Source organism: Perca fluviatilis, chromosome 2 (genome assembly GCF_010015445.1).
Source record: "Perca fluviatilis chromosome 2, GENO_Pfluv_1.0, whole genome shotgun sequence".
In the NCBI taxonomy this organism is placed as follows: Eukaryota; Metazoa; Chordata; class Actinopteri; order Perciformes; family Percidae; genus Perca; species Perca fluviatilis.
This window is the reverse complement of record NC_053113.1, coordinates 12,696,771-12,721,254: the sequence shown is the minus strand read 5'-3', so window position 1 is coordinate 12,721,254 and position 24,484 is coordinate 12,696,771. Positions and strand designations below refer to the sequence as shown.

General features: G+C 41.3%; 1 protein-coding gene across 2 annotated transcripts in view; it reads left to right on the top strand.

The window, feature by feature from the left end:
- Positions 1-24,484, top strand: part of slc8a2b (solute carrier family 8 member 2b) — a 191,529-nt gene that overhangs the window by 134,473 nt on the left and 32,572 nt on the right. For both annotated transcript variants that reach the window (XM_039779394.1, XM_039779404.1), the window contains 7 exons: positions 10,746-11,256; positions 14,541-14,678; positions 14,986-15,213; positions 16,399-16,767; positions 19,368-19,493; positions 20,449-20,644; positions 20,946-21,076. In XM_039779394.1, the coding sequence (XP_039635328.1) occupies positions 10,867-11,256; positions 14,541-14,678; positions 14,986-15,213; positions 16,399-16,767; positions 19,368-19,493; positions 20,449-20,644; positions 20,946-21,076 (1,578 nt within the window). In that variant the 5' untranslated portion in view covers positions 10,746-10,866. The remainder of the gene's footprint in view (positions 1-10,745; positions 11,257-14,540; positions 14,679-14,985; positions 15,214-16,398; positions 16,768-19,367; positions 19,494-20,448; positions 20,645-20,945; positions 21,077-24,484) is intronic.

The window sequence follows — 24,484 nt, the reverse complement described above, 5'->3', positions numbered from 1 at the left end:
CCCTACTTTATATGTGTCTGTCTGTCTGTCTGTCTGCGGACTGTGCAAAATACAGCGACAACATTTTAAAGCTATAGTTTGTAGTTTCTGTCGCCCCCATGATGAAGTCTAAGTAATGCCAACAAAGCTGTCAGCACGTCCACATGTTATAAGCCTTCCGTGATCGCATTCGAGTTCAAATATCAACAATCTTCGCTGCCATTTACATTAGTGAAAGATCACTTCACGTATCTAGGGCTTAAAATACCCCGTGACCCTAAGCAATTATTTAAACTTAACTATGCTGATATGATCTTGAAGCTAAAACGCAACATAGAGAAATGGAGAACTCTGCCACTGTCCACGGTGGGGCGTATCAATGCAGTCAAGATGGTGGCTCTTCCTAGGTTTTTGTACTTTTTTCAGAATCTGCCAATCTTTCTCACCTCAGCATTTTTTAAGAAATTGGACTCAATTGTCTTTCCTTTTATTTGGGGGTACAAAGCGCATCGCATATCTAAAGCACACCTGTATAAGCCTACAGATGAGGGGGGGTTTGGTCTCCCCGTTTTCAGGAATCACTATTGGGCGGCTAATGCTAGGGCCTTGATGTACTGGCGGCAGGGTCAGCCCGGTGAGGCCCCTAACAGCTCTCTCCTGTGGGTAAACATTGAAGCCGCAGCGGTACAAGGCTCTTCCCTTTGCACCTTACTTTTTTCTAAGACAGAGTCTCCTTGTAAACTTATTGGTAACAACTTTGTTCTGAGAAACTCCCTCAGGATCTTGAATCAGATAAGGAGCATTTGCAAGCTGCCGAACACTTCTGTACACACTCCTATATGCCACAACCATTCATTCTTACCATCCCGGACGGATGGGGTGTTTGTAGACTGGAGGGAGAGGGGACTTGTTGCCCTCGGAGACCTATATGTAGACAAACATTTTGCTTCATTTGGTCAACTGACAAAAAAATTTAATTTACCAAATTCTCATCACTTTCGATATCTTCAAATCAGGCGTATTTCAAAACTTTGACACCATGCCAACAAGTTGCCCATTCTATGATCTCATGCTGCTTCCTCCTGACTCCAGGCACCTAATATCTCGCTTTGTATCCCTGTTCTCCACTTCCGCATCCACTCACCATCTCAGAGAAGCCTGGTCTAACGAGCTGGAGCTTGAGGTGTCTGACGATACCTGGAATTAAGCTTTGACCAGAATTCACACATGCTCTATCAATGTTAGATATAAATTGATTCATCGGTTGCATTATTCTAAGCTAAAGCTGCATAGAATTTATCCATCACTTTCTCCACTGTGTGACCGATGTGGAGGTGCAGAGGGCTCGTTATCACATCTTTTTTGGTTATGTCCTCAACTGCATAAGTTCTGGTGTGATGTATTTCAGTGGCTTAGTCTGGTTTATAACTTGGACATTGCCCCTGATCCAGAGCTGGCGCTCTTTGGGTGCTCGGAGAATGCTCTCAGGTTCTCGCCTGAGTTACAACAAGCACTAATGCTTGGCATGGTTGCTGCAAAGAAAATTATTCTCCTGGACTGGAAGTCCCCCACCTCCCCTTGCTTTCGAAAATGGCTCAACGAAATGACTGAGATTATCCAGATGGAAAGGATACGCTTCCACAACTCTAAAACACTAAAACGCTTTCTAAGCATTTGGGGACCATTCATTGACTATCTTAAAGACATGTAACCCTTTTCTGCATAGATGTGCCTTTGCAATTTGTATTTTTGTAACATTTGGCCCTGTAGGTAACGGCAATATTACATTCATTCAAGACACGCTTTTAAATTTATATGGCAGCTCTGGTATTTTTTTTTTTGTTATTTTGTTTTGTGTTATCTTTTCTGTCGCTATGACGTATAACTTGAAAAACTTGAAAAACTTGAAAATAAAATAAAAAATTAAAAAAAAAAAAAAATATCAACAATCTTTGTGCAGAATCACTTACTGCACCTTTAACGTCCCTGAAGTGTCCAGTGCTCTCACGTGTTTCTGTTGCCTTGTGTTGATGCTCAGCAGTGCAGCAGGTGAACACTGTGACATTCAGCCCCCTGTTGTAAAGCCAGCCAGTCAATCTGTCAGCCTGTAGTATCGATTGCCAGCTACACCAGCTAGCCTCTGGCAGAACGCACAGCTATGCCACAATGTGTGTGTGTGTGTGTGTGTGTGTGTGTGTGTGTGCATAGAAGAAGCATTTCCTTTAGCTATGGCACATAAAGAGACAACTAATGTGTCCTCAGAGCTCTCATCGTTGCTGCAGAACACACAAACATATTACAGTAATGGCTTTAAATTCACCTTTCATCCCAGTCACCACCAAAAGGAATTAATAGGAACAGACCTATCAGCATCAGCAAACATTGTTTAATGCCCTGTTTAAATGGCTGTTTGATGATCGGGAGGATTGGAGTCAGAGGCTAATGATGGCACTTACTGTAACGTGCATGATGGGAGAAATATACAGTGTGTGTGTGTGCGTGTGTGTGTGTGTGTGTGTGTGCTCACGCAATACAACAAAAGAGAGATAGAGCGTGATGTAATATTGCACAGGCAGACAGCTTGATTGCAGTTCAATCACTGCGTTTACCATGTTTTTCTGTTTTTATTTCATGATAGAAGCAAAGAGTGCACTAGTTGAATCAGATAGCTTTGGCCTCATTTGTCAAAGTTTTAAGTAATTTGAGATCGGGGGTTTGGGACAGATTTGTGGGTGTGTGTTGTAAATCTGTTACCTATATCTATCTGTGTGAGCCCACCTTTAACCAAATTAAAATTTTGAGCATATCAAAGACTTCATTTTCTGCATTCTGGTGAATTTGTGCCTTTTTCTGCATCAAGTCATGGCGCAAATGTCTTTATTTATGTAAAGAAAATTATAATAGGTTTTTGGGGGGGTTGTACTGACCAGTTTTGATTATTGGGGGATTTTAAACTCACAGAGGTCAAGCCAGTAGATGATAGGATACGAACCACAAAACAATCAAGATCGGATTGTTCCATGTATATACTTTATATAGTATGGTATGTCTCTCTCTCTCTGTCTGTCTCTCTCTCTTTCTCCCTCTCTCTCTCTGATTAATTACCCCACCCAACCTCTCCCCTGGTCGCAACGACACCACACATGTGCCTATATCCCGAATGGCGACTACAAATGTCTTTAGGACCTCGGCCCACATCGTTCCTGCGATCCAATCCCCTCCTTTTATATCCTCTCCTCCCTTCCTCCACATCCTTCGTGTTATTTAGCCTATGACTTTATTACCCCTCCCTTCGCTCCTCCAGCCGCCATCCCTCCTTCTATCTCTTCCTTCTCTTTGATCACTTCCCATATTCCTTTCATGTCCCCTTCTTTGTGTCCTCTATCCCTCCCTTTCCTTCTAGCCCTTTTATCAATCCAACTGCCCTCTCCGTTACTTATTTAATCCCACCATCTATACCTCCGTGACGCCTTTTGTCCCTCCTATCACCTCTTTTACTCCTCTTTAATCAACCCTTCATCCCTCCTTCAGCCCCCCCCTTTACATCTCCTACCCACCCATCTACCCCTTCCATCCCTCCTCGTATCCCTCGTTCTACACCTCATTGCCTCTTTTATCCCTCCATCTACCCCTTTATGACTTATTTTATCCCTCCATCACTCCTTCTGCACCTCTCATCCCAACTTGTATCCCTGTGTCAACCCCGACGCACTTGTTTAATTTCTCCGTCAATGCCTTTCACTCCTTCTCTGCATCCTTTCCTTTACCTCTCGACATCTCCTTTCTGTTACACATTAATCACGTTTCTGCAAGCTATCATCGCAGTAAATCTCAGTCAAATAAATCTTATTATTATCTCATTGTTATTATTATTAAACGTCAGAAGAAGGATGTTCGATCATCCATAGATAGCGCTCGTGTTGAAACAGATGTTATAAAGTGCTTCATAAGTCAGGATCAAATAAAAACGATCATTAACACAGAGATGGGGGCTCAAATGTACACAAAACAAATGATGAAATTCATCACTCAGAAATAAGCAAGTCTATAAATGCACCTTTGGCCTTTTACAGAACGCTGTGTCGTCTGCAAAAATAAAAACACAATCAGTGAAACTGGCAAATGTGCATCTTTAGAGACGTGCTTCTAGGTACTGACTCACGATGTTTGATGATGCTCCTCATGTTTGCTCGACAAAGCAAAATGAATTTCCCTTTGGGGACAATAAAGACTATCTATTAAACTATAAAAACACCATTGCAGTGTCAAGTCTTCGTATGCCTCTGCCAACACATCGGTTAAATTGATAACTCCTTTCAAATTGCATTGTTTTTCAAAGAGAGTAAATGCAGCGGCAGTCAAGGTGAGTTAATCCAAACCGACTAAATGTAATCACTTCTGCTGGTGTAAAAATGTAAAAATGTAAAAATCACAGCAGAGTCCATTAGTCATTAGTCTTCACTCTCATCTCCACTTTGTTTCCCTTTCAATTTGGACGTGCTCCCAGCTCCACGGAGACTCTTGGTCCCAACAAGAGAAATGAAACAGGAGAGAAGAGATGACGTTAATGAGACACCTACATGTAACTAAACACGTTTTAAAACCCACTGTCATCGCCAGAGACGCACAAATAATTAAAATCTAATTTCTAAAGTTGTCTGGGGTTTATAAAAGGCGGAATGAAAGCAAAATCATATCTGGTTGCTGTTAATGCTGAAAGATAAACTCAGTAGTGATAACGTGAACCAGAGCACGTTTTTCTTCTATCCTGAAATTTTGTGTGGACTAGCCAGACCTTCCTCGGCAACGCTGTGGAGATAGGTCTGGCAATGCGTAACTATGTTTAAATAAACTGTACGCACACACTGTTATGTTATATTTTTTTAACAGGGCCGTTTCTAGTTTTTGGTGGGCCATTATGCAAGATGCTGTTTTGGGGGCCCTATTTTGTCAAACTATAATGGGGGGTAGGGGGGATTCAAACCTTGAAGACGATCCGTGGAGATGCATCAATCTGTTACACTTTAGGAGGAAAACAGGCTAGATTCGTAAAAACCTCTCTCAAATTCAAATTAAAAATCTCAAGTTGACCCAAGCAGTTTAAACCTACAGAAATGATAATAAAAAAGTTTACAATGAGGCTCCTCTACATCAATAAATGCAACAGATGCAGGATTTTCCTCAAACAGGTTTATTTAAAAACAAAGAAGGCTACTTGCTAGTGGCTAAATAAAGACAGGTCATTTTATTTCTCCCTATTAGGGCTGCACGATATGAGGAAAATATGCGATAACGTTGAATATCGCAATAACGATATTACTTGCGATAAATTATCAGATATTTGAGTACTCAGTTCTGCCTTTCTGACGCTTTCAGTATTCTTTTAAAATACAACAAATTGCTTGTTAAAACATTCTTTTATTGAACAAATTGAACATTGAATTGACAATGACAGGCACTACTAAAAAAGGGACATATAGACTTTAAAGTGCAGTTTTCTACTGCTATTTTCTTTCAACTAACACAAACAAAACTCGTAGTGTCCATGGTGATATGTCGCAACCTTTCACAATATGTATATCGTGCCAGTTGATATTGCGATGACAATAAAAAAAACAATATATTGTGCAGCCCTACTCCCTATATATGATATAGGCTGAGGCTGAACGGGCTGAACTTGCAGCTTTGGGGCCCCCTATAGTGGCTTCGGGGGGTCCGATTGCATCTGCATAGCTCGCCTATAGGAAGACACAGCTCTGTTGTTTGATTTTTATCATTTCATTTGAACGTTTAACTGAAACAACTCATCTTATCTTATATAAGACAGGCCAATAGGACAACAGGAACCTGGAGCTACTCATGGGATGTTTTTTGAGAACAAGCATACCCTTACCGACTATTATTCTCATTTCATTCCTGTTGTGTTTGTTGACAAAACTATTCTGCAGCTCTGTCGTGTCCTCTTGGGTCACAGGAGATACAGAAAAGCAAATATGGAGAATAAACATTTTGTTTAGTCATACAAATCCAAACTGAAAGTGCATGAAAGTCGTGTTTGTCATGTCAGAATATTTGCTGTCTCTGCTTGTGTTGTCGGGTTTATCAGAGGAGACAGCCAACATTTGAAGAGGCTGACCTTGGTGTATTTATTGTGTGAACTGGGATTGTTATGCAGCAGGAGGACACTCTCAGTTCTTCACAGATGGTGGTTTTTCAACAAAATGTGATTGTCTGTCTTATGCAAATCGTAAAAGTATGTTCTCACTTGATGATTACTGGTTACTGTTGAAGTACTGTTAAAAGATATATATATATTGTTACAACTCTTCTTTGTCATGTACAGAAACTTGTCCACAGAGAGGACAGAAAGATGTATAGAAATGGAGGAATTAGAAGTTAAGAAAGAAACCGCGTGGCCGGGTTGGCTCAGCGGGTAGAGCAGGTGCACATGTACAAAGAGGTTAATGCCTTGACGATTTCCTGCATGTCTTCCCCCTCTCTCTTTTTCCCCTTTCTCATCTAGCTGTCCTCTCCATTAAAGGTGGAAATGCCCAAAAAATAATTAAAAAAACAAACAAACAGAAGGTGTGAACAGGTGCTTTCATCCTCACAAATGGACGGATGGAGAGAGAGAGAGGTGAAGCCCGAGAGGAAGAGAGAGGCAGAAGATGAACATACTGAAGGAAACAGGGTTCAGTCCATCTGTCCATCCTTTGGTTTCACGCTGAGGTTTAAATATCACCAGTTGGCAGAAGCATTCTTGCACACACACGCACACACACACACACACACACACACACACACACAGTGTGTTGTGGAGATACAGAGGACAGGGAGCCAAAAAAGGAAAAAAAAATGGTAATTTTGATCAAAACTTCCACACTGCGTGTGTGCATGCACGCTTGCATGACGGAAAGGAGTTACGGTTGAGCACTCCAGGTTTCACCCTCCCACTCTTTTCTTTTTCTTCATCTCTTCTCCCCCGTGTTCTTTTTTTTCCTCCATCAAAATATCCCCAGAGGTAAAGGTTACTTTAATTGCCGCTTGTAAAAGAAAAATGTCCTGGATTAAAAGAAATGCTGCAGGAAAGAGCCTGATCTGAACTAAAATAAGTCAGTCACACCTACCAATACCTTTTTAATTCCTGATTTTCTCTTTTCTTTATTTACCCTCCATACCTCTTTGTTGTTTCTTTGTCTCCTCTCTGCACATTCACTTTTCCACGTCCCTCAATCTCAGTCTTTCTGTCTCTTCTCTCTTCCTCATCTTCTTATTTCTTTCATTCCTCTTCTCCTTTCTCATCTCCTAGTAACCAACTGCTCCATCTAACTTTCTAGCCCTGCTTTTCTTTCCTATAACCTTTTCTTCTTTACCGCCTCTTTTGTCATTTCCTGTGTACGAGTGACTCACTGTAGAAGCAGAGTAGGAAATTCTGGCACAACAACAAGTCTGAGGCAACGTAGAAAGGACAACTCTATTGTCAGACCGACATGTTTTGGCTAGTGGCCTTCATCGCACTACCGGTGACTCACCACCATGAATAGAGCGTGCCAGGGTCTCTGCCGGATCACGTCATCTGCTATGAATCATACTTTTCATCTTTTCAGAATTCGTAAAGTTGAAGTTGAACGTTTAAGTGCACCGATTTGAATTCTTAATGTTCAAGGACCCGTGGAGATTTTCTGCGTTCATATGAATAGTAAACACATCATATAAATGGAGGTATTGTTGCTAGATGAGGCAGCTCTTTCTGGTAAACATGGACATCTTCTCAAAATGGATTTGACATTGAAAAGCAAAACAAAAGACTTGGCCGTTCATGGATGTGCAAACAAGTAGATATACTTCTGTAGCAGCAATTCATAGCGCAAACTTGTTTTTCAATGCATCTTTCTCAAAAGCAAAGCTGGAATGTTATTTCAAGGTCTTTTTTGGTTATAAAGCAGGTTGAGGTGCTATATAAATACTGTGAAAGTATCAAAATGTTGAATCCACAGAGAAATGCACACAGCCAATATCCACCAAGCATTAGCTAGCATTAATGTTAGCTACTTGTCAACCATACATTGTAGCAACATTAAGCTGGATTAATATTGATATGTATCAATAAATAAGGTTTCTGCTGTATGCAAAGTGGCATGTAATTAATCACAAAATGATGCCTTTTGGCAGAAAAAGCAGTGTTACCAGTATTTTATTCTGTGACATTGTAGGCCTATGATTTACAATTAGGCTACTCTCGAACATAGCATCTGGGTGTCCGTGTTTTGATCATAGACAGTATATAAGAATGGACCAACAGATCCCGTTGCTCTGGACGGAGACCAGTGAAGGATATTAGAAGCACTTTTCCGGTGAGCGCTGAACGTTACTGCGCAGCCTCCAACAGAGAGACAACGTAGATGTGACGTGAGCAACCTGTCTGAAAGTGTGAAGTCTTCTGGTAGCTCTGCCGAGAGAAATCTCAATCATTCCCAATCTTACAGAGACGGAGAGTGTAGGTGTATGTAAGGAGATAACATAGGCACAGGCTAATTACTGATCACTAACATGCTAGTTAACATTAGTAATTAAACCTAAACAGCTAATGTAAGTCAAAACTGCCTGCAAGCTTCTCCTGTACTATACGGTAATTCCTCTACTGTGCGACAGTAAGTCTCGTGGTTATGACACAATCGTTAGCCTATTTTTATAAAAGCGTCTGCTATGGAGCCATAACGTGAGCTACAAGGTAATGGAGCCTTTTATACATTGTCGTGTTTCTTTAGAAATAAACAACGGACAAATAGAGTCTTTAAACGCTTCAGATGTAAAGTTATTCACTGTCAGTGGGACTTTTTAATGCAGAAAAGTTACGTATACCTTTTAAGTAGAAATTTTGGGTATACTTTACTGGAGTAATTCTTTTACAGCAGACTTTTTACTTCTACTCCTTATTTTCACGCAGTTATCTGTACTTTCTACTCCTTACATTTTAAAAATAGACTCCTTATTTCAGTTGGCTTGTTTTCAGTCCGGCTTGTCATCGTTCAAAAAAACACACACAAAAACAACCTATCCAAGAGAGAGTGAATTTGATTGTGATTGGATGAGAAGAACAAACATATACCATCCGACACCCTACGATCCATCGCACCTGCACAGACCATTGACATATATATAAGGCACAGACCCGGTGCAAATACGGCACCGGTGCCATAACGACCGTTGTCTATCGGACCAAAGAGCAACGCGGATTTCGGTGCCGCGCTTCTCTCTGATGATGCCCCGAAAACGGACGTTAGAGGGAACCGAAACATCGCCGCACAGAGCTAGTTAACACCACACTCGACAGCAGGTAACGTTAGCCTACCGTTAGCTAGTTAACACTAGACTCGACAGCAGGTAACGTTAGCCTACCGTTAGCTAGTTAACACCACACTCGACAGCAAGAAACGTTAGCCTACCGTTAGCTAGTTAACACTAGACTCGACAGCAGGTAACGTTAACCTACCGTTAGCTAGTTAACACCAGACTCGACAGCAGGTAACGTTAGCCTACCGTTAGCTAGTTAACACCACACTCGACAGCAGGTAACGTTAGCATACCATTAGCTAGTTAACACTACACTCGACAGCAAGTAACGTTAGCATACCGTTAGCTAGCAGCTGGAGTAAACACGGTTAAAATGCTGACAGCTAAACGGTGTAAAAGTGTGTCTGTATTTCTCTGGAGAGGATTCTAACACCAGACTTTAGCTGCCATTGTCTGAAAAACACAGACTCAGTCTGAAATAAGTTATTGTTATAAGTTATTGTTATTACATTTTTAATAAATCATTTAATTTTGACCCTGTGGCCTTAGCAATACACAAGCCGTTCTTTAATGTCGCCTTGTGCTCCTTTTCTTTTTTTAGATCAACCTTTTATTGTTTTATATTTTTTAACATACTGAACAGACAAATACAATTGAAAGAGGTGCTCCTATATAGATAGATAGATAGATAGATAGATAGATAGATAGATAGATAGATAGATAGATAGATAGATAGAGAGAGAGAGAGAGAGAGAGAGAGAGAGAGATGTATCACCTTTTTCAGCCCTTGAGTTTTCAGGTATGATTTTAATATAACATTATAGTCATTATGGCCTTTAGAAAAATGTTTTTTTGTGGAGGTGGGGTAGTGCACTATTAGGCCCCTGTGGGGGCTAAGCTTTTGTCCTTAATGGCATTTTTTCCCCTTTACATTACTTTTACTTTGATACTTTAAGTAGTTCTGAAACCAGTACTTTTACACTTTTACTTGAGTAAGAAGCTTGAGTTGATACTTCAACTTCTACAGAAGTCTTTTTGAACCCTAGTGTCTACACTTCTTTTTTTTTTAAAGATTATTTTTTTGGGGCTTTTTCCCTTTATTTGATAGTGACAGTGGATAGACAGGAAAGGTGGGAGAGAAATGGGGGATGACACGCAGCAAAGGGCCGCAGGTTGGATTTCAACCCGGGCCGCTGCAGAGGCCTCAGCCTACATGGGGCGCACGCCCTTACTGGGTGAGCTAGAGGTCGCCCCGTATCTATACTTCTACTTGAGTAATGAATGTGAATACTTTTGACACCTCTGCTCATGCGTGCTTTGTAAAAACATAATAAAATGAGCTGTATTTATGACAAAAGAGAAATAAAGGCTGTCTGGTCTGTATTTATGAAGTCTACAAGCTAATTTGTCTTTCTCTTTACATTCTCTCTCTCTCTCTCTCTCTCTCTCTCTCTCTCTCTCTCCCCCTTTAGGTGAGCTAGTCGCACCCCCGTCAGCTCTACGCAGCATCTCCCCCTCCCTCTTCCTCAGCCTAATCCCATCATCCTCTGCCTCACCTTTTCCTCGCGCCTCTTGTGGGGACCACCCGCCGCCATGTCTGTCTTGGCCTGTCCCGCCCCCTCCCTCCTCCTCCTCCTCCTCCTCTTCCTCCTCCCACTGCCTCCCTGCCAGCCGGAGTCCCAGCGCATCGACTCCAGCAGCGACCCCGAGTTCCCAGCGGTCTCTCCCTCCATGTTCCCATCCTCCTATCCTCCTTCCATGTCTTACGGTAACAGCAGCACGCCTGAGAAAAAAGAGAAGTGTGGGGAAGTGGCGATGTGCAAGCCCGGCATCCTGCTGCCCATCTGGGAGCCCAACCGGCCTGGGCTCGGCCAACAGGTGGCCAGAGCTGTGGTCTACTTTGCGTCACTCATGTACATGTTCCTGGGAGTGTCCATCATCGCAGACCGCTTCATGGCGTCCATAGAGGTCATCACTTCACAGGTGAGAACGAGTGAATGGAGGAACACATGGGTGGTGTAATTTAGCAGGAAGTAGCGGGCATATTGCCATTATGTGGCAATAATAAAAAAATAATTAATAATAATAACTTTATTTATATTGCACTTTTGAAAAAAAAGTTACAAAGTGCTTGACAAGACAATAATAACATGGCAGACCAACAATGATAAACACTATTTAAAACAAAGTTAAAGTTTTACATTATTAAAAAAAAGGAGCAAAACAAGAGAATAAGTATAATAAACAAATATAAACTAATTATAATAGTCAAAAGAATAAAGGTTAATAGAATGCCATTACATATCAAATAGGATTAAATAGATAAAAGTACCTTCAGGCCACAAACCCTGTGAAAGCGCACTTATTAGTCCCTCCAGAAAAACGCGATTATGCGATCGCATAATTCAATGCATAATCAGCCAAAGTCCGCATATTCGTGCGGGGGCCGCATTTTTTCAAATATGCCGCACTTTCGGCGCATAAATTTCAGATTTCCGCGCAAAATATGCGGTTCTTGCATGATTTCATAATCCCCACATTTTCGTTGCAAAAAAGTCCCATAATATATCTTAGCAGAAAGTTGAAAAAATGTTGCGTTTACTTCACACAAGAGCAGCCATTTCCCCCTGTTGCCATGGGAACGTTATGAAGTGACGTAATTACGCGACGTGAACATCATCGAAAAGCAGGATGTTGGAGGTTGAATTTGACATGTTGTACTTTGAGTACTGTGAGTCTCTTAAGTTGGTATCCAATAAGAAAGCTATCTTAATATCTGATGTCACTCAAATTTCTTTAAGTGCTCCTGCTGTCTATATTATTATATTATTATTATTATTATATATATATTATATTATTATATATTAACGATTTTTGAAAGTCTTTCTCTTTTATATCTTTTATTTCCCTCTGTTTAGACTATTACTTTTATTTTTACTTTAATATTATATTATTTGTATATATTTTTGTATCTTATTTGTTTACTTATTGCAATGACTGAATATCTGTAAACTATTTTTGGAAATTAAGTTTAAAAAAAGCAGGGTGTTTTCTTCTCTTTTTCATCAAACTGCATTTTTTGCAAGTTCACGCATTTTTTGCAAGTTCCCGCAATTTCATCGCATAAAATTGCATAAATATCCCGCATATTCCATGGCATTTTTAAGAAAACGTGCCGCATAATCAAGGATTTTTGCCCGCAACAATCACAAAAAAACACGTTTTTCTTATAAAGATGCGTTTTTAAAAGGGCTATAAAGGAGGAGAAGGAGCTTGCCAGTCTAAGTGGGCCTGAACAGATAATATGTGTGCAGCTTATGAGTTGTTTTACGCTGATTGAGTTATTGGAGTGGACCTGCAGCTTATTGTCAAAACAAAATGCTTGTAAAAATTGTTGTCAAGACTACCTAAACCGAGACCAAGTGCAGACCAAGACCAGACCAGTGCGAGTCCCACACTGCATGACATGATCAAATGTGGAAAATGCTAACCGTAGGCACTCCTCAAATTGATCTGAAAGATCCACATTCCCATAAAAAAAAAACACCCACAGAGGGGCCCCTGGGTAGCTCACCTGGTTGAGCGCCCCATGTACAAAGGCTCGGTCCTTACCGCAGCCGCCGCAGGGTTTGATTCTGACCTGTGGCCCTTTTGCTGCATGTCATCCCTCCCTGCCCACCCCCTCTCTCTCTCTCTCTCTCTCTCTCTCTCTCTCTCTCTCTCTCTCTCTCTCTGTCTCTCCCCTTACCTGTCCAAAGCTGTCCTGTCAACTAAAGGCCTAAAATGCCGCCAAAAACCTTCCTAAATAAAAAAAAGCACCCACAGTAAATTCTTCTTCTCTTTTTTTGCCATAAGTGTATCATGAGAAATGCCTTAATAAAATAATCAAAAGGAAGGTGTGGTTTACCTGCTTTACCTGTCTTGATATAAAATCCAGAGTCCTCTTTATCTGAGACCGAGACAAGACCGAGTAAAACTGCGGCTGATTCCGAGACAAGACTTTCAAAAAGACCGATCACGAGTACTACGACACTGCTTGTGACATCTGCAGTTTTCTTTCCTGAATAGAACACAATGGAGACTAAATGTTGTCCTTCACTTGAGATGTTAATTCTTTGATGAAAAGCTTGCATCCATCCAGATAGGGCTGCAATTTACAATGCATATTTTTTTCATTATAATCTCTTAAATATTTCTTCAAATAATATATATTTAAATGATCTTGTCAATTGTGAAAAATGAAGCACAAAGTCGTCAAATAGCTTGTTTAATCCCAGCTACAGTCAAAAGACGGATGTGTTAATCCGGATTGTTACCACGCTTATTTAATATTCACTCTTCCCAGATTTCCCAGTTATTTGGATTCAGATTAGCCACACAAATCTCTATGAGTGTATGTGCACTTATTCTTCAAGGGACAAATGCAGTGCTGTCAGAACCCATAAAGCCTTTAAATGCTGTATAAAGGCAAGACTTTCAAATTAGTCGTATTCTTTTCTTCTCTATTGTAAAGCACATTCACACAGAAACAAAGATTTTTACAGTTTCAGCACCTGCCAAAAACACAATATTTACTGGAAGTATTAGTATGAAAGCACCTTAAGCTTCTTCATTACACTTCATTCTTTTCACTTTAATACCAGGAATTGTTTTTGTTAATGTAGTGTTTGCTCTACCAGTCAGTTGTTGCACCCAAACGTTATGTGCACAGATATACGATTATTTCACAGCCTCTTATATTTCCCCCTTTCAAGGGTTTTGCCTCGACTTACATCTACAGAGATAATGGCGCATTAAATCAGCCATGTTGCCCCATCAGCTCTTAAACGTTAGTCAGTAGCAGTAGATATAATTGCTTGCAAATGGACAGAAACCATGTTGACAATGCAACAAACATCCCAAAATAGACTTACTCTATAGTATGAATCCATTTCCAGGCAGTGCATGCATGTTTAATGACTCATTAGTGCTCGGTATGCTCAAGGTTAGTGAGTGTGTTTGATGTCCACTGAGGAAGTGAAGCTGCCAGTGAATGTGTTTGCATCATCATTTCTTTGTCTCTTTACTGTAAGCCAGGCCTGATCAGATCCCTTAATGGGAATTCATATAGATTTCCCTCTCCATCCATGTATCCTATCTATGAATTTTAACACCTGTGTGTGTGTGTGTGTGTGTGTGTGTGTGTGTGTGTGTGTGTGTGTGTGTGTGTGTGTGTGTGTGTGTGTGTGTGTGTGTGTGTGTGTGTGTGTGTGTGCGCTCGCCAACAGGAGAAGGAGGTGACTATCACCATGCCTAACGGGGAAACATCCGTGGCGACGGTTCGAATCTGGAACGAAACAGTGTCCAATCTGACTCTCATGGCTCTTGGCTCCAGCGCTCCGGAGATACTGCTGTCTGTTATAGAGGTACACACACACACACACACACACACACACACACACACCATTGTGTCTTTCTATCACAGGGGTTTATGTTTTAGCTGCATCTGTATAACTTGAATATCATGTTGTCATCACATCAGACTGGTTAATCATTTTCAAGGCAGAGCAATCATTTTGCATTACATTTTAAAACAAAATAATTGCTCAGTTTGCAAAACGAGCCGTGTTATAAAAGAGTGTTTGTTTTGATTCCTTTCCTCAGTCTCAGTCTCTTCCCTCCTACTACAAACCTCACACACACACACACACACACACACTCTTACCTCTCCAGGTATGCGGTCACGGCTTCCATGCTGGTGACTTGGGACCAGGAACCATCGTCGGCAGCGCCGCCTTCAACATGTTTGTGATCATCGGGATCTGCGTGTGGACGATCCCCAACGGGCAGACCCGCAAAATCAAACACCTCAGGGTGTTCTTCATCACCGCCTTCTGGAGCATCTTCGCCTACATCTGGCTCTACCTCATCCTGTCCGTCATAACGCCAGGCGTCGTGGAGGTGAGATGGACTCAGAAGGTGGACTTTATTAATCCTGCAAGGAGACACATGCAGGACCTATACACATAATAATAATAACTTTATTTATATAGCACCTTTTATAAAAATTTGTTTTGAGAAGTGACTTTAAAGAGTCCACCAATCATGCAAGTCTTATTTCCTCCGGCATGTTGTACCAAAGTCTGTACGTAATGGGTGCCTCACAGGTTGGTCTCCCCGAGCATTTGGGAGGTCCACACCAGAGGACTGCATTGAGATTAGGATCCCGGGGGGTCCCAGCAGGACCCAACAATAATCTTACAGGAGCAGGCTGTCTTTTACTCCAGCCAAATGCTTTATTAACACTCCCACTCCCTCGCTCTTTCTTTCCAGGGGCTCTCGCCTCTGTTTCATACGGCAGCCTGAGGGATCCAATCAACAGGGACTAACATAAAATCTGTAACCGTGCGTTAACAGACTGAAAAAACAAAACAAAATAAAACAACCTAAGCAAATCAAACCACAGCCAACAACATCATTCTAAAATAAAAATAAAAAGTGAAATAAATAAATGAATACAATGTCACTTTGCCCTTATTGAACTAGAATAACTGTAGGCCTAATTATTGCAGAACTTGCAGAATGTAATTCAGATACTCTAGTCCTCTCTCCGTACTTGCCCTGTGCAGGGACTTGAACCGACCAGAAGTACCAGTACTGTACCGACCAGAAAGCAAAAACCTGAGCTACTTATACTTTACTTGAGTATTTCCATTTCCGTCTGCCACTTTGTACATGTACTCCACCATATTTGTCTGACTGCTTTAGATAGTTTTCAGATGAGCGTTTTCCATCCCCTCCCTGTCCAGTAAAAACCATGTATCTCCAGATGGGTCGATGTTGGTTGAATGTTTGTGTGGGTCTTTATGTGCTGAGAAAGTTCTCCTCCTTCTTAAGCTAAATATTTAAGTATTAAGTATGTATATTTATTCAAAAGTAACGCAAGGAAGCTTTAATGATCTGAATATTTCTTTTCACCACTGTTGAAATGTAAATTTAGCTCGAAAAGGAACATACTCTTATCTGTGCTGCTGTATGTGTTTGGGAGGCTGTATTTTAATATTTAATAATTGTGTCTCGGTTTGTGCCAGAACTATACCACTCACTGTGTGTGTGTGTGTGTGTGTGTGTGTGTGTGTGTTTCAGGTGTGGGAGGCTCTGGTGACCCTGCTGTACTTCCCAGTGTGTGTCATCCTGGCTTGGATCGCCGACCGCCGCCTACTCTTTTACAAGTACATGGGCAAGCGCTACCGTGCCGACAAGCGCCACGGCATCGTCGTGGAGACTGAGGGAGACTTGACACCTAACAAGGGCGGCATGGAGATGATCATAGACGGCAAGTTCCCAACACGAGGGGGCACCGTGCTTCCCGCCGAGAACTGTGGGGGCGGAACTCAGGACGGCACAGCGGGCGCTGCATCCAACAACATCGGTGCGGGGGCCAACCTGCCCAACTCCAACAGCGCCATGGTCAACGTGGAGAGCAGCAGGGAACTGGACGAGAGCCGCAAAGAGGTGAGAGACAGAAATTATAAAATCTTTTAGAAATCTGTTACATAGAAATGCAACTGTAAATGGTAGAAACACAGCGGTGTTCCAGAGTAATCTAGCAGGAATGTGGGCATGCAAACCCACATTCACACCTTGCAGGATGATGTTGCGTTGCGTTGCGACCCTTCGTTGTTTTGCCATCGCCCTCGCTGATCCATTGGTCCCATCCACAGGGATGCCATTAAGAAAATATACAAATATTTTGCAGTGCAGTGTCATAATTGCGCTCTCTTCCATAATGGTGTGTTTGGTCTTTTCCTACTTCACATTAACAACTGGCAAATGCTGTAATACACCACTGGTTTGTGCAGAACATTATTTCAACATCAGATCCTTTACAGAGAGGATTTAACGAGAATGACACTGTTCGGGTCTTAGCGTGTCTAGGGTAAGTTAAGTAACATTAAAGGAACACGCCGACTTATTGGGAATTTATCTTATTCACCGTAACCCCCAGAGTTAGACAAGTCCATACATACCCTTCTCATCTCCGTGCGTGCTGTAACGCTGTCTGACGGCTCCAGCATTAGCTTAGCCTAGCACAGATCCTGCAGGTAACTGGTTCCAACTAGCCTACTGCTCCAAATTGTGACAAAGTGACAAAATAACACCAACATGTTCCTATTTACATGTTGTGATTTGTAGAGTCACAGCGTGTACAAAAAACAACGTAACATGAGACACAGCCATCTTCTAACCGTAAACAAACCGGGAACTATATTCTCAGACAGGCTTGCTGCGAGCATATCACTCCGCCCAAGTACTATATTCTTCCGCCTGAGAATATAGTTCCCGGTTTGTTTACGGTTAGAAGATGGCTGTGTCTCATGTTACGTTGTTTTTTGTACACGCTGTGACTCTACAAATCACAACATGTAAATAGGAACATGTTGGCGTTATTTTGTCACTTATTCGGAGCAGTAGGATTACTGGAACCATTCACCTGCCTGTTCTGTGATGGGCTGCTGCCGCTGGAGCCGTCAGACAGCGTTACAGCACGCACAGAGATGAGAAGGGTATGTATCAACTTGTCTAACTCTGGGGGTTACGGTGAATAAGCTAAATTCCCAATAAGTCGGCGTGTTCCTTTAAATGTGCGTTGTAAAGAGAAGGCTGGCTGGCAGTGGGTTGTGTGTGGCCTTACCTCCGGTTAGCAACAACGGCTAGCTCCGACCTAGAGCTTCAGTTCTACAGTCAAACATTTCTCCAAATTCGAAAGTTTCTCCGGTGTCGAGTCGCTCACTCTCAAGGTTGTTTAGCGCCAAAATCTCTAAACAGGACGCTGCTACCCAGCAGCCTTATCACACCTGCGCCACCGGGTTGACTGTTAAGCCCCGCCCACTACTAGCCAGCCAAAAAGAAAAAAGGGACCGCTCATGAGGGCAAACTGCTCACCCTAACAGAGGGGGAAATGACAAAGACAGCAAAGAAAGTTTTTATTCACACATGAGCTTTACAACGCATTCAGAGACATTGTTATTACTGCAGATTGCGCTCTAATCGCATTTCAGGTCTTTTGTTGGTGAAAAATGCAGTAAACATAAAAAACACTCTCTCTGTTGTGATTATGACATGATTGGTGTGCAAAATAATGGATAATTTCCCTGCAGGAGTGGCTCCAGTTTACATTTCCTGAAGTGATGCATGTTGTTCTTGTTTTTTGTGATCCCAGTTTTTATGTAAACTTTGTTCCTCTTTACTTGATAGATTTACACAGAAAACACTTGCAGAGCATGCAGAGTGAAGGTAGATTACGTTATCCACATTTAAACCTGTTAATAGCCTGCCGAAAATAAAGTTGTTTCCCCATTAAGGAGAAGGAGAGAATATAAGACGGGTTTGCGAGATAATGGCAAAGAGAGAGGAACATGTGGGAGGTTTGACAGACAAAGCGAAAATTTGATAATGAGGTTCAGAGAAGTCCAGGAGAAACCAGACACAGAGGGAGAAACATCCACACGACGACAACGAGGAGGAGAGAATGAGAGAGCCGAAAGGAGATAAAACGGCGAGATAAGCAGCTTGTGTCGTTTTTAGAGATAGGGTGAGTCGTGAACAAAATACCCTTTCTAAAGCAAAAACTTTCTGTTTTTTATTGATTGACCATCTGCAAAATATCTGAACTTATATTTTCTGACTCAGCTCAGCCTTTGAGTTTTTTTAATGCAGTTCAACCTTGGCCTAAACCTTCTTGTGGGGCAGCAGAAATGTTCTGTCTTTTATCCAGTTGGCAGTCTGCGTCTTAACGTTTTGGGAATGGTTTCAACAGTTCATAAAGTTGCAGGATTTTGTTTTTAACCCACACATAAAACCAAGCCATCGTTCAGCAGGTGTTAAAACATGAAAATGATTAGAGGTAATTAGCTAATAGGAAGAGCCCTTTAAAAGTTCAATCATTGTAGGAAATTGTTGTTGAGCTGCAAGCTAAAGCATACATTCCTCCAATCTTTCTCCCAGCTACGGAGACGGAAAGTCAGTGTTTGTATGGACAGCCGTGCATGCTGTCAGTGTGGGCATTTTAGATATTTTTGTATCATGAGTGTGTCCTCTCGTCTCTCCTCCAGGTGATTCGTATCATAAAGGAGCTGAAACAAAAATATCCCGACAAAGAGCTGGACCAGCTGGTGGAGCTGGCCAACTATTACGCACTGCTGCACCAACAGAAGAGCAGAGCCTTCTACCGCATACAGGTAACACACACACACACACACACACACACACACACGCTATTCATAAATAGTCCCTGTTGTAAACACACAAGGTTTCCCAGACCTACATTAGCACATAAAGTAGTTCAAGGACTTCTAAGACTGAATTTTATTTTTTTCTCATGCAACTTTTTACTTCTACTCCACTACATCTCAATAGAAATATTCTGCCTTTTACTTCACGACATTTATCTGACAGCTTAAGTTTCCTTAGAAGTTAAGAGAGAAACAAAAGCTTATAAATCATGTTTTATTATAAATTGAACTACTCAACAGTTTATACAAGTACACCTGAAACATTAAGTCAATAAATCAATTCGTTGATCGGCTGCAACTATTTTGATGGTTGAAGTCATTTTTCATGTAAAACATTTCATGCTTCCAGACTGTTTTTCCTTTTAATAATGTTAATAATGTTAATGTATTAGTTATAATGGTGAGGTTTGGACTGTTGGTTGGACAAAACAAACATTGAGAAGGTGTCACTTTGGGTTAGGCTAATTATGATGCAATTTCTCGCTATTTTTAATATTTTTACAAACCAAACTAACAATCAATCAATCGATTAATGGAAAAAATAATCAGCAGATTAATTCATAATGAAAATAATTATTAGTAGAGCTTCAACTCAACCAACAAAAATATAATGCTGATTTTTACCTTAATGCTTGAGTAATAATAGTCAAATTATATAATGTAAAAAAGGGGAAATTATTATACTTTTAATACTTTGAGTACATTTCCTGATTATACTTGCATACTTTTACTAAACTTTTACATTGTGGTATTAGGACTTGTCCTGAATTAAATGATCTGAATACTTCTTTCACAACTGTTGACACGTTACATTTAAGAAATACCTGTCCTTTTCTTGATTTATACATTTTAAAGAGTGAAAAGTTTCTTTTAAGACCTCCTCCTGTCTGTCTCCATCAAGGCGACTCGTATGATGATTGGAGCTGGAAACGTCCTGAAGAAGCATGCAGCCGACAACGCTCGCCGCACAGCCGTAACCGACGAGGAAGCACCAGAAGATGAAGACCTGGGGATATGCAGCCGCATCTCATTTGAAAGTGCCCACAGTCAGTGCATGGAGAACTGTGGCTTTGTGACACTGGCTGTAGTCTGCCAAGGTAGTAAAATAATTAAGCTAATATTGATTTCACATAATTCAGTTAGTTTCTACACTTGAAATTAATGCTACTACATTTTTTTTTATCAGTTTAAGTTCACTTGCCTCTCAGGACTTCCACCCGTTTACTTTAGATCAGAGCAGAGATTTGTCAGGATGTAAAAATCTAACAGGGTTTCGTAATTGTCCCTATGCAAAGCAACCTCTTCATATAACTGAACTGTAAAAGGTACATCTTATTTAAGTTTTCATACACTGTCAGATACATTTAAATCGTTATCCTGTTTATTCCTGCCGTTTAGGGGGTCTGGGGGAGAACACCTTCTACGTGGACTACAGGACAGAGGACGGTTCAGCCAACGCTGGGTCGGATTACGAGTACTGCGAAGGAACACTGGTGTTCAAACCTGGAGACACTCGCAGAGATATTAAGGTAAGTCAAAGGCAGAGTGAGGAGAGATTTAATGGAGAGAAGAATTTAAACACTGGGCACTAAAACCACCACAAACCACCTAAAAGATGTCATTGGCTTATTAGACTGCTTTCACACCTGATTGAGGTGCTCTGACATAGTGATGTTACTTTCGCAAACAATCCAACTATTTTCAACAGCTCTTTGGTACGAACGAAGGGAACTGAGTTATACTTGGTGAGAGCTGTTATGTTTATCATTGTGCCCAAATTTCACTGCCTGCCCAGATCCTTTATGTAAACAGTACCCCAAGGCAACTTTATTTACACTTTTACACAGAGGGTAAATTTAAGGTAGTAAATTACCTGAAAAGCGATTCAATGTTTACAATGCAGATCATTGACTTTATTCATAAAGTTTTTGTAAGCATGAATGAATGTTCATCTACAATCTATAAAGTTATTTGTGGTGTTCCTCAGGGTTTAGTTTTAGGTCCTATGCTTTTTAACCTTTAGCTGCTGCAACTTGAAAACGTCATCAGGAGGCACGGCATAAATTTCCATAGTTATGCTGATGACACACAGCTTTACCGTCAGGCCGCCGTTGTAGACAGGCCACCAATGTAAATAAGAATCTGTTCTTAATGACTTGCCTGAAAAAATAAAGGTAAAATAAATAAATAAAATACATTGCTGTGTCACCTGATGACTCAGGGCCAACAGATGCCCTTTTTTACTGCATTTTAGATATCAAGTTATAGATGACAGATCATTTTTTACAGCTCAACCAGGACAAAACGGAAGTATTGGTTATTGGTACTGAAGCTCAAAGAGAAACTCAATAAAAAACTGCAAACACCGGCATTAAACCAAGTCAACAAGTTAAAAACCGAGGAGTTATCTTTGATTCTGACCTTAGTTTTATCAATCAATCATGCAATCAAAATGTATTTATATAGCACTTTACAAAAACCAGCAGGTATCCAAAGTGCTTAACATCAGAAACACATGTCATACAATAGAAAGAATGAACATAGAAAACTGTAAAATCAGAAAAGGTTACACAGAAACAAAAAAATTAAATTGTCACACCACTGCTACGTATTAAAGGCCAGACGGAACAGATACGTTTTGAGTTTGGACCTAAAAAGAGCTACATCTGTGATAGTGCGAATATCAGGGGGTAACTTGTTCCAGAGTCTCGGGGCAGCAACTGCAAAAGCCTGATAAGTCCCTTAAGACTCTCCAGCTGATCCAGAATGCTGCAGCACGTGTTCTGACGAGAACTAAGAAAAGAGATCATATTTCTCCTGTATTAGCTTCTCTGCATTGGCTTCCTGTAAAATACAGGATTGACTTTAAAGTCCTTCTTCTGACCTACAAAGCCCTAAATGGTCAAGCACCATCCTATCTAGAACAGCTCTTAGTACCTTATTGTCCCACTAGAGCACTGCGCTCCCAGAATGCAGAGTTACTTGTGGTTCCTAGAGTCTCTAAAAGTAGAATGGGAGCCAGAGCCTTCAGCTACCAGGCTCCTTTCTTGTGGAACCAGCTCCCAGTCTGGGTTCGGGGGGCAGACACCGTCACCATATTTAAGAGTAAACTGAAAACTCTCCTCTTTGATAAAGCTTATAGTTAAGGAGTGAGGAGTTGCAGCGTCCGCCTAACCTGGCCCACCTGCTTCTCTTGGTAGTCATCAGATTTGTTTATCATATAATCAATAATATAGTGAGAGTAGAGGGAGGCAGGCCAGTACAGCCTCTCATCAATGTTTTCATTTGTTTCCTTTTGTATGCATCCTGTCCCAGAACTGCTTGTTACTAACCTAGCTCTGGGGAGTTTACTCCCCGGAGTCCTTATGTTTCTTCTTCAATCTCCCTGCAATGTCCAGCCGCGTCCCGCTGCGTCCGCCGCATCCACCCATGCTCTGCAGCGCCACGTTACATCCCGCAACGTCCTGCAGTGATGTTCATACGCACAGAGTAGTCAGGATCCGGTATAGGAGACTGCACTACTCAGTATGACACGATGTGCCCTGCTATGACATGAACTACAACGACTACCTTCGAAGTCACTGTTCCACTATCTTTAATGTGACTATTATCGCCACTGTTCATCACACCCCCAACCGGCCCCGTCAGACACCGCCTACCAAGAGTCTGGGTCTGCCGAGGTTTCTTCCTAAAAGGGAGTTTTTCCTCGCCACTGTCGCAATAGCCACTGCTAATGCTTGCTCTAGAGGGAATTACTGTAATTGTTGGGGCTTTGTAAATTATAGAGTGTGGTCTAGACCTACTCTATCTGTAAAGTGTCTCGAGATAACTCTTATGATTTGATACTATAAATAAAATTGAATTGAATTGAATTGATCACCCCAACGTTTATACCTTGACCTAGGCACTTCTAAAACTCGCAGATTTGAAGAACGCAATGACCGGTTGTGCTCCCGCAAAGTTAAAATTTCAGACAAATACTCCGGGGCCTTAAAAGCAAACAACAAAATCTTAAAATCTATTCTAAAACGCACAGGGAGCCAATGTAGAGTGTGGAGAACGGGAGTAATATGTGTACGTCTAGATGTATTTGTTAAAAAGCGAGCATTTTGTACAAGTTGAAGACGTGAGATGGAGGTTTGATTCAGACCAATATAAAGAGCATTACAGTAATCTAATCTTGAACTGATAAGAGCATGGATCGCCTTTTCTAGATCATGCCTGTTCAGGAAAGGCTTAACTTTAGCCAGGAGACGAAGCTGGAAAAAGCTCATTCTAACAACATTACTGATCTGCTTGTCAAATTTCATGCTGCAATCAAAAGTAACCCCCAAGTTTTTGACAGATGACCTAGTGTAGGATGCCAGAGCTCCCAGATTCAAAGCTGGACCATCTTGCGTGGCTGAAGCACTGAAAATAATACACTCCGTTTTATCTTCATTCAATTTAAGAAAGTTTTCTGAAAGCCACAACTTAATATCAGCGATACAACTAAGCAGGGAATGTAGTGCAACACTGTCATTAGCTTTCATAGGCAAATAGATTTGCAAATCATCTGCGTAACAATGAAATGACAGGTTATGCTTTCCTATAATAGCCCCTAAAGGCAACATGTATAAAGAAAACTGAGCCCTGGGGTACCCCACAGGAGAGAGGAGCAGCTGACGAGGAGAGGTCACCAATCATGACAGAAAAGCTCCTATTTGCCAAATAGGAGCTAAACCATTTAAGTGCCGAGCCTCTGATGCCTACACAATGTTCAAGGCGAGAGAGGAGGACTGCATGGTCCACTGTGTCAAAAGCTGCTGTGAGGTCTAAAAGCACTAAAACAGTAGGATTCCCGGCATCTACTGACAAGGCAATATCATTATGTACTCTCAACAGTGCAGACTTAGTACTGTGACGTGATCTAAAACCAGATTGAAATTTTTCAAACA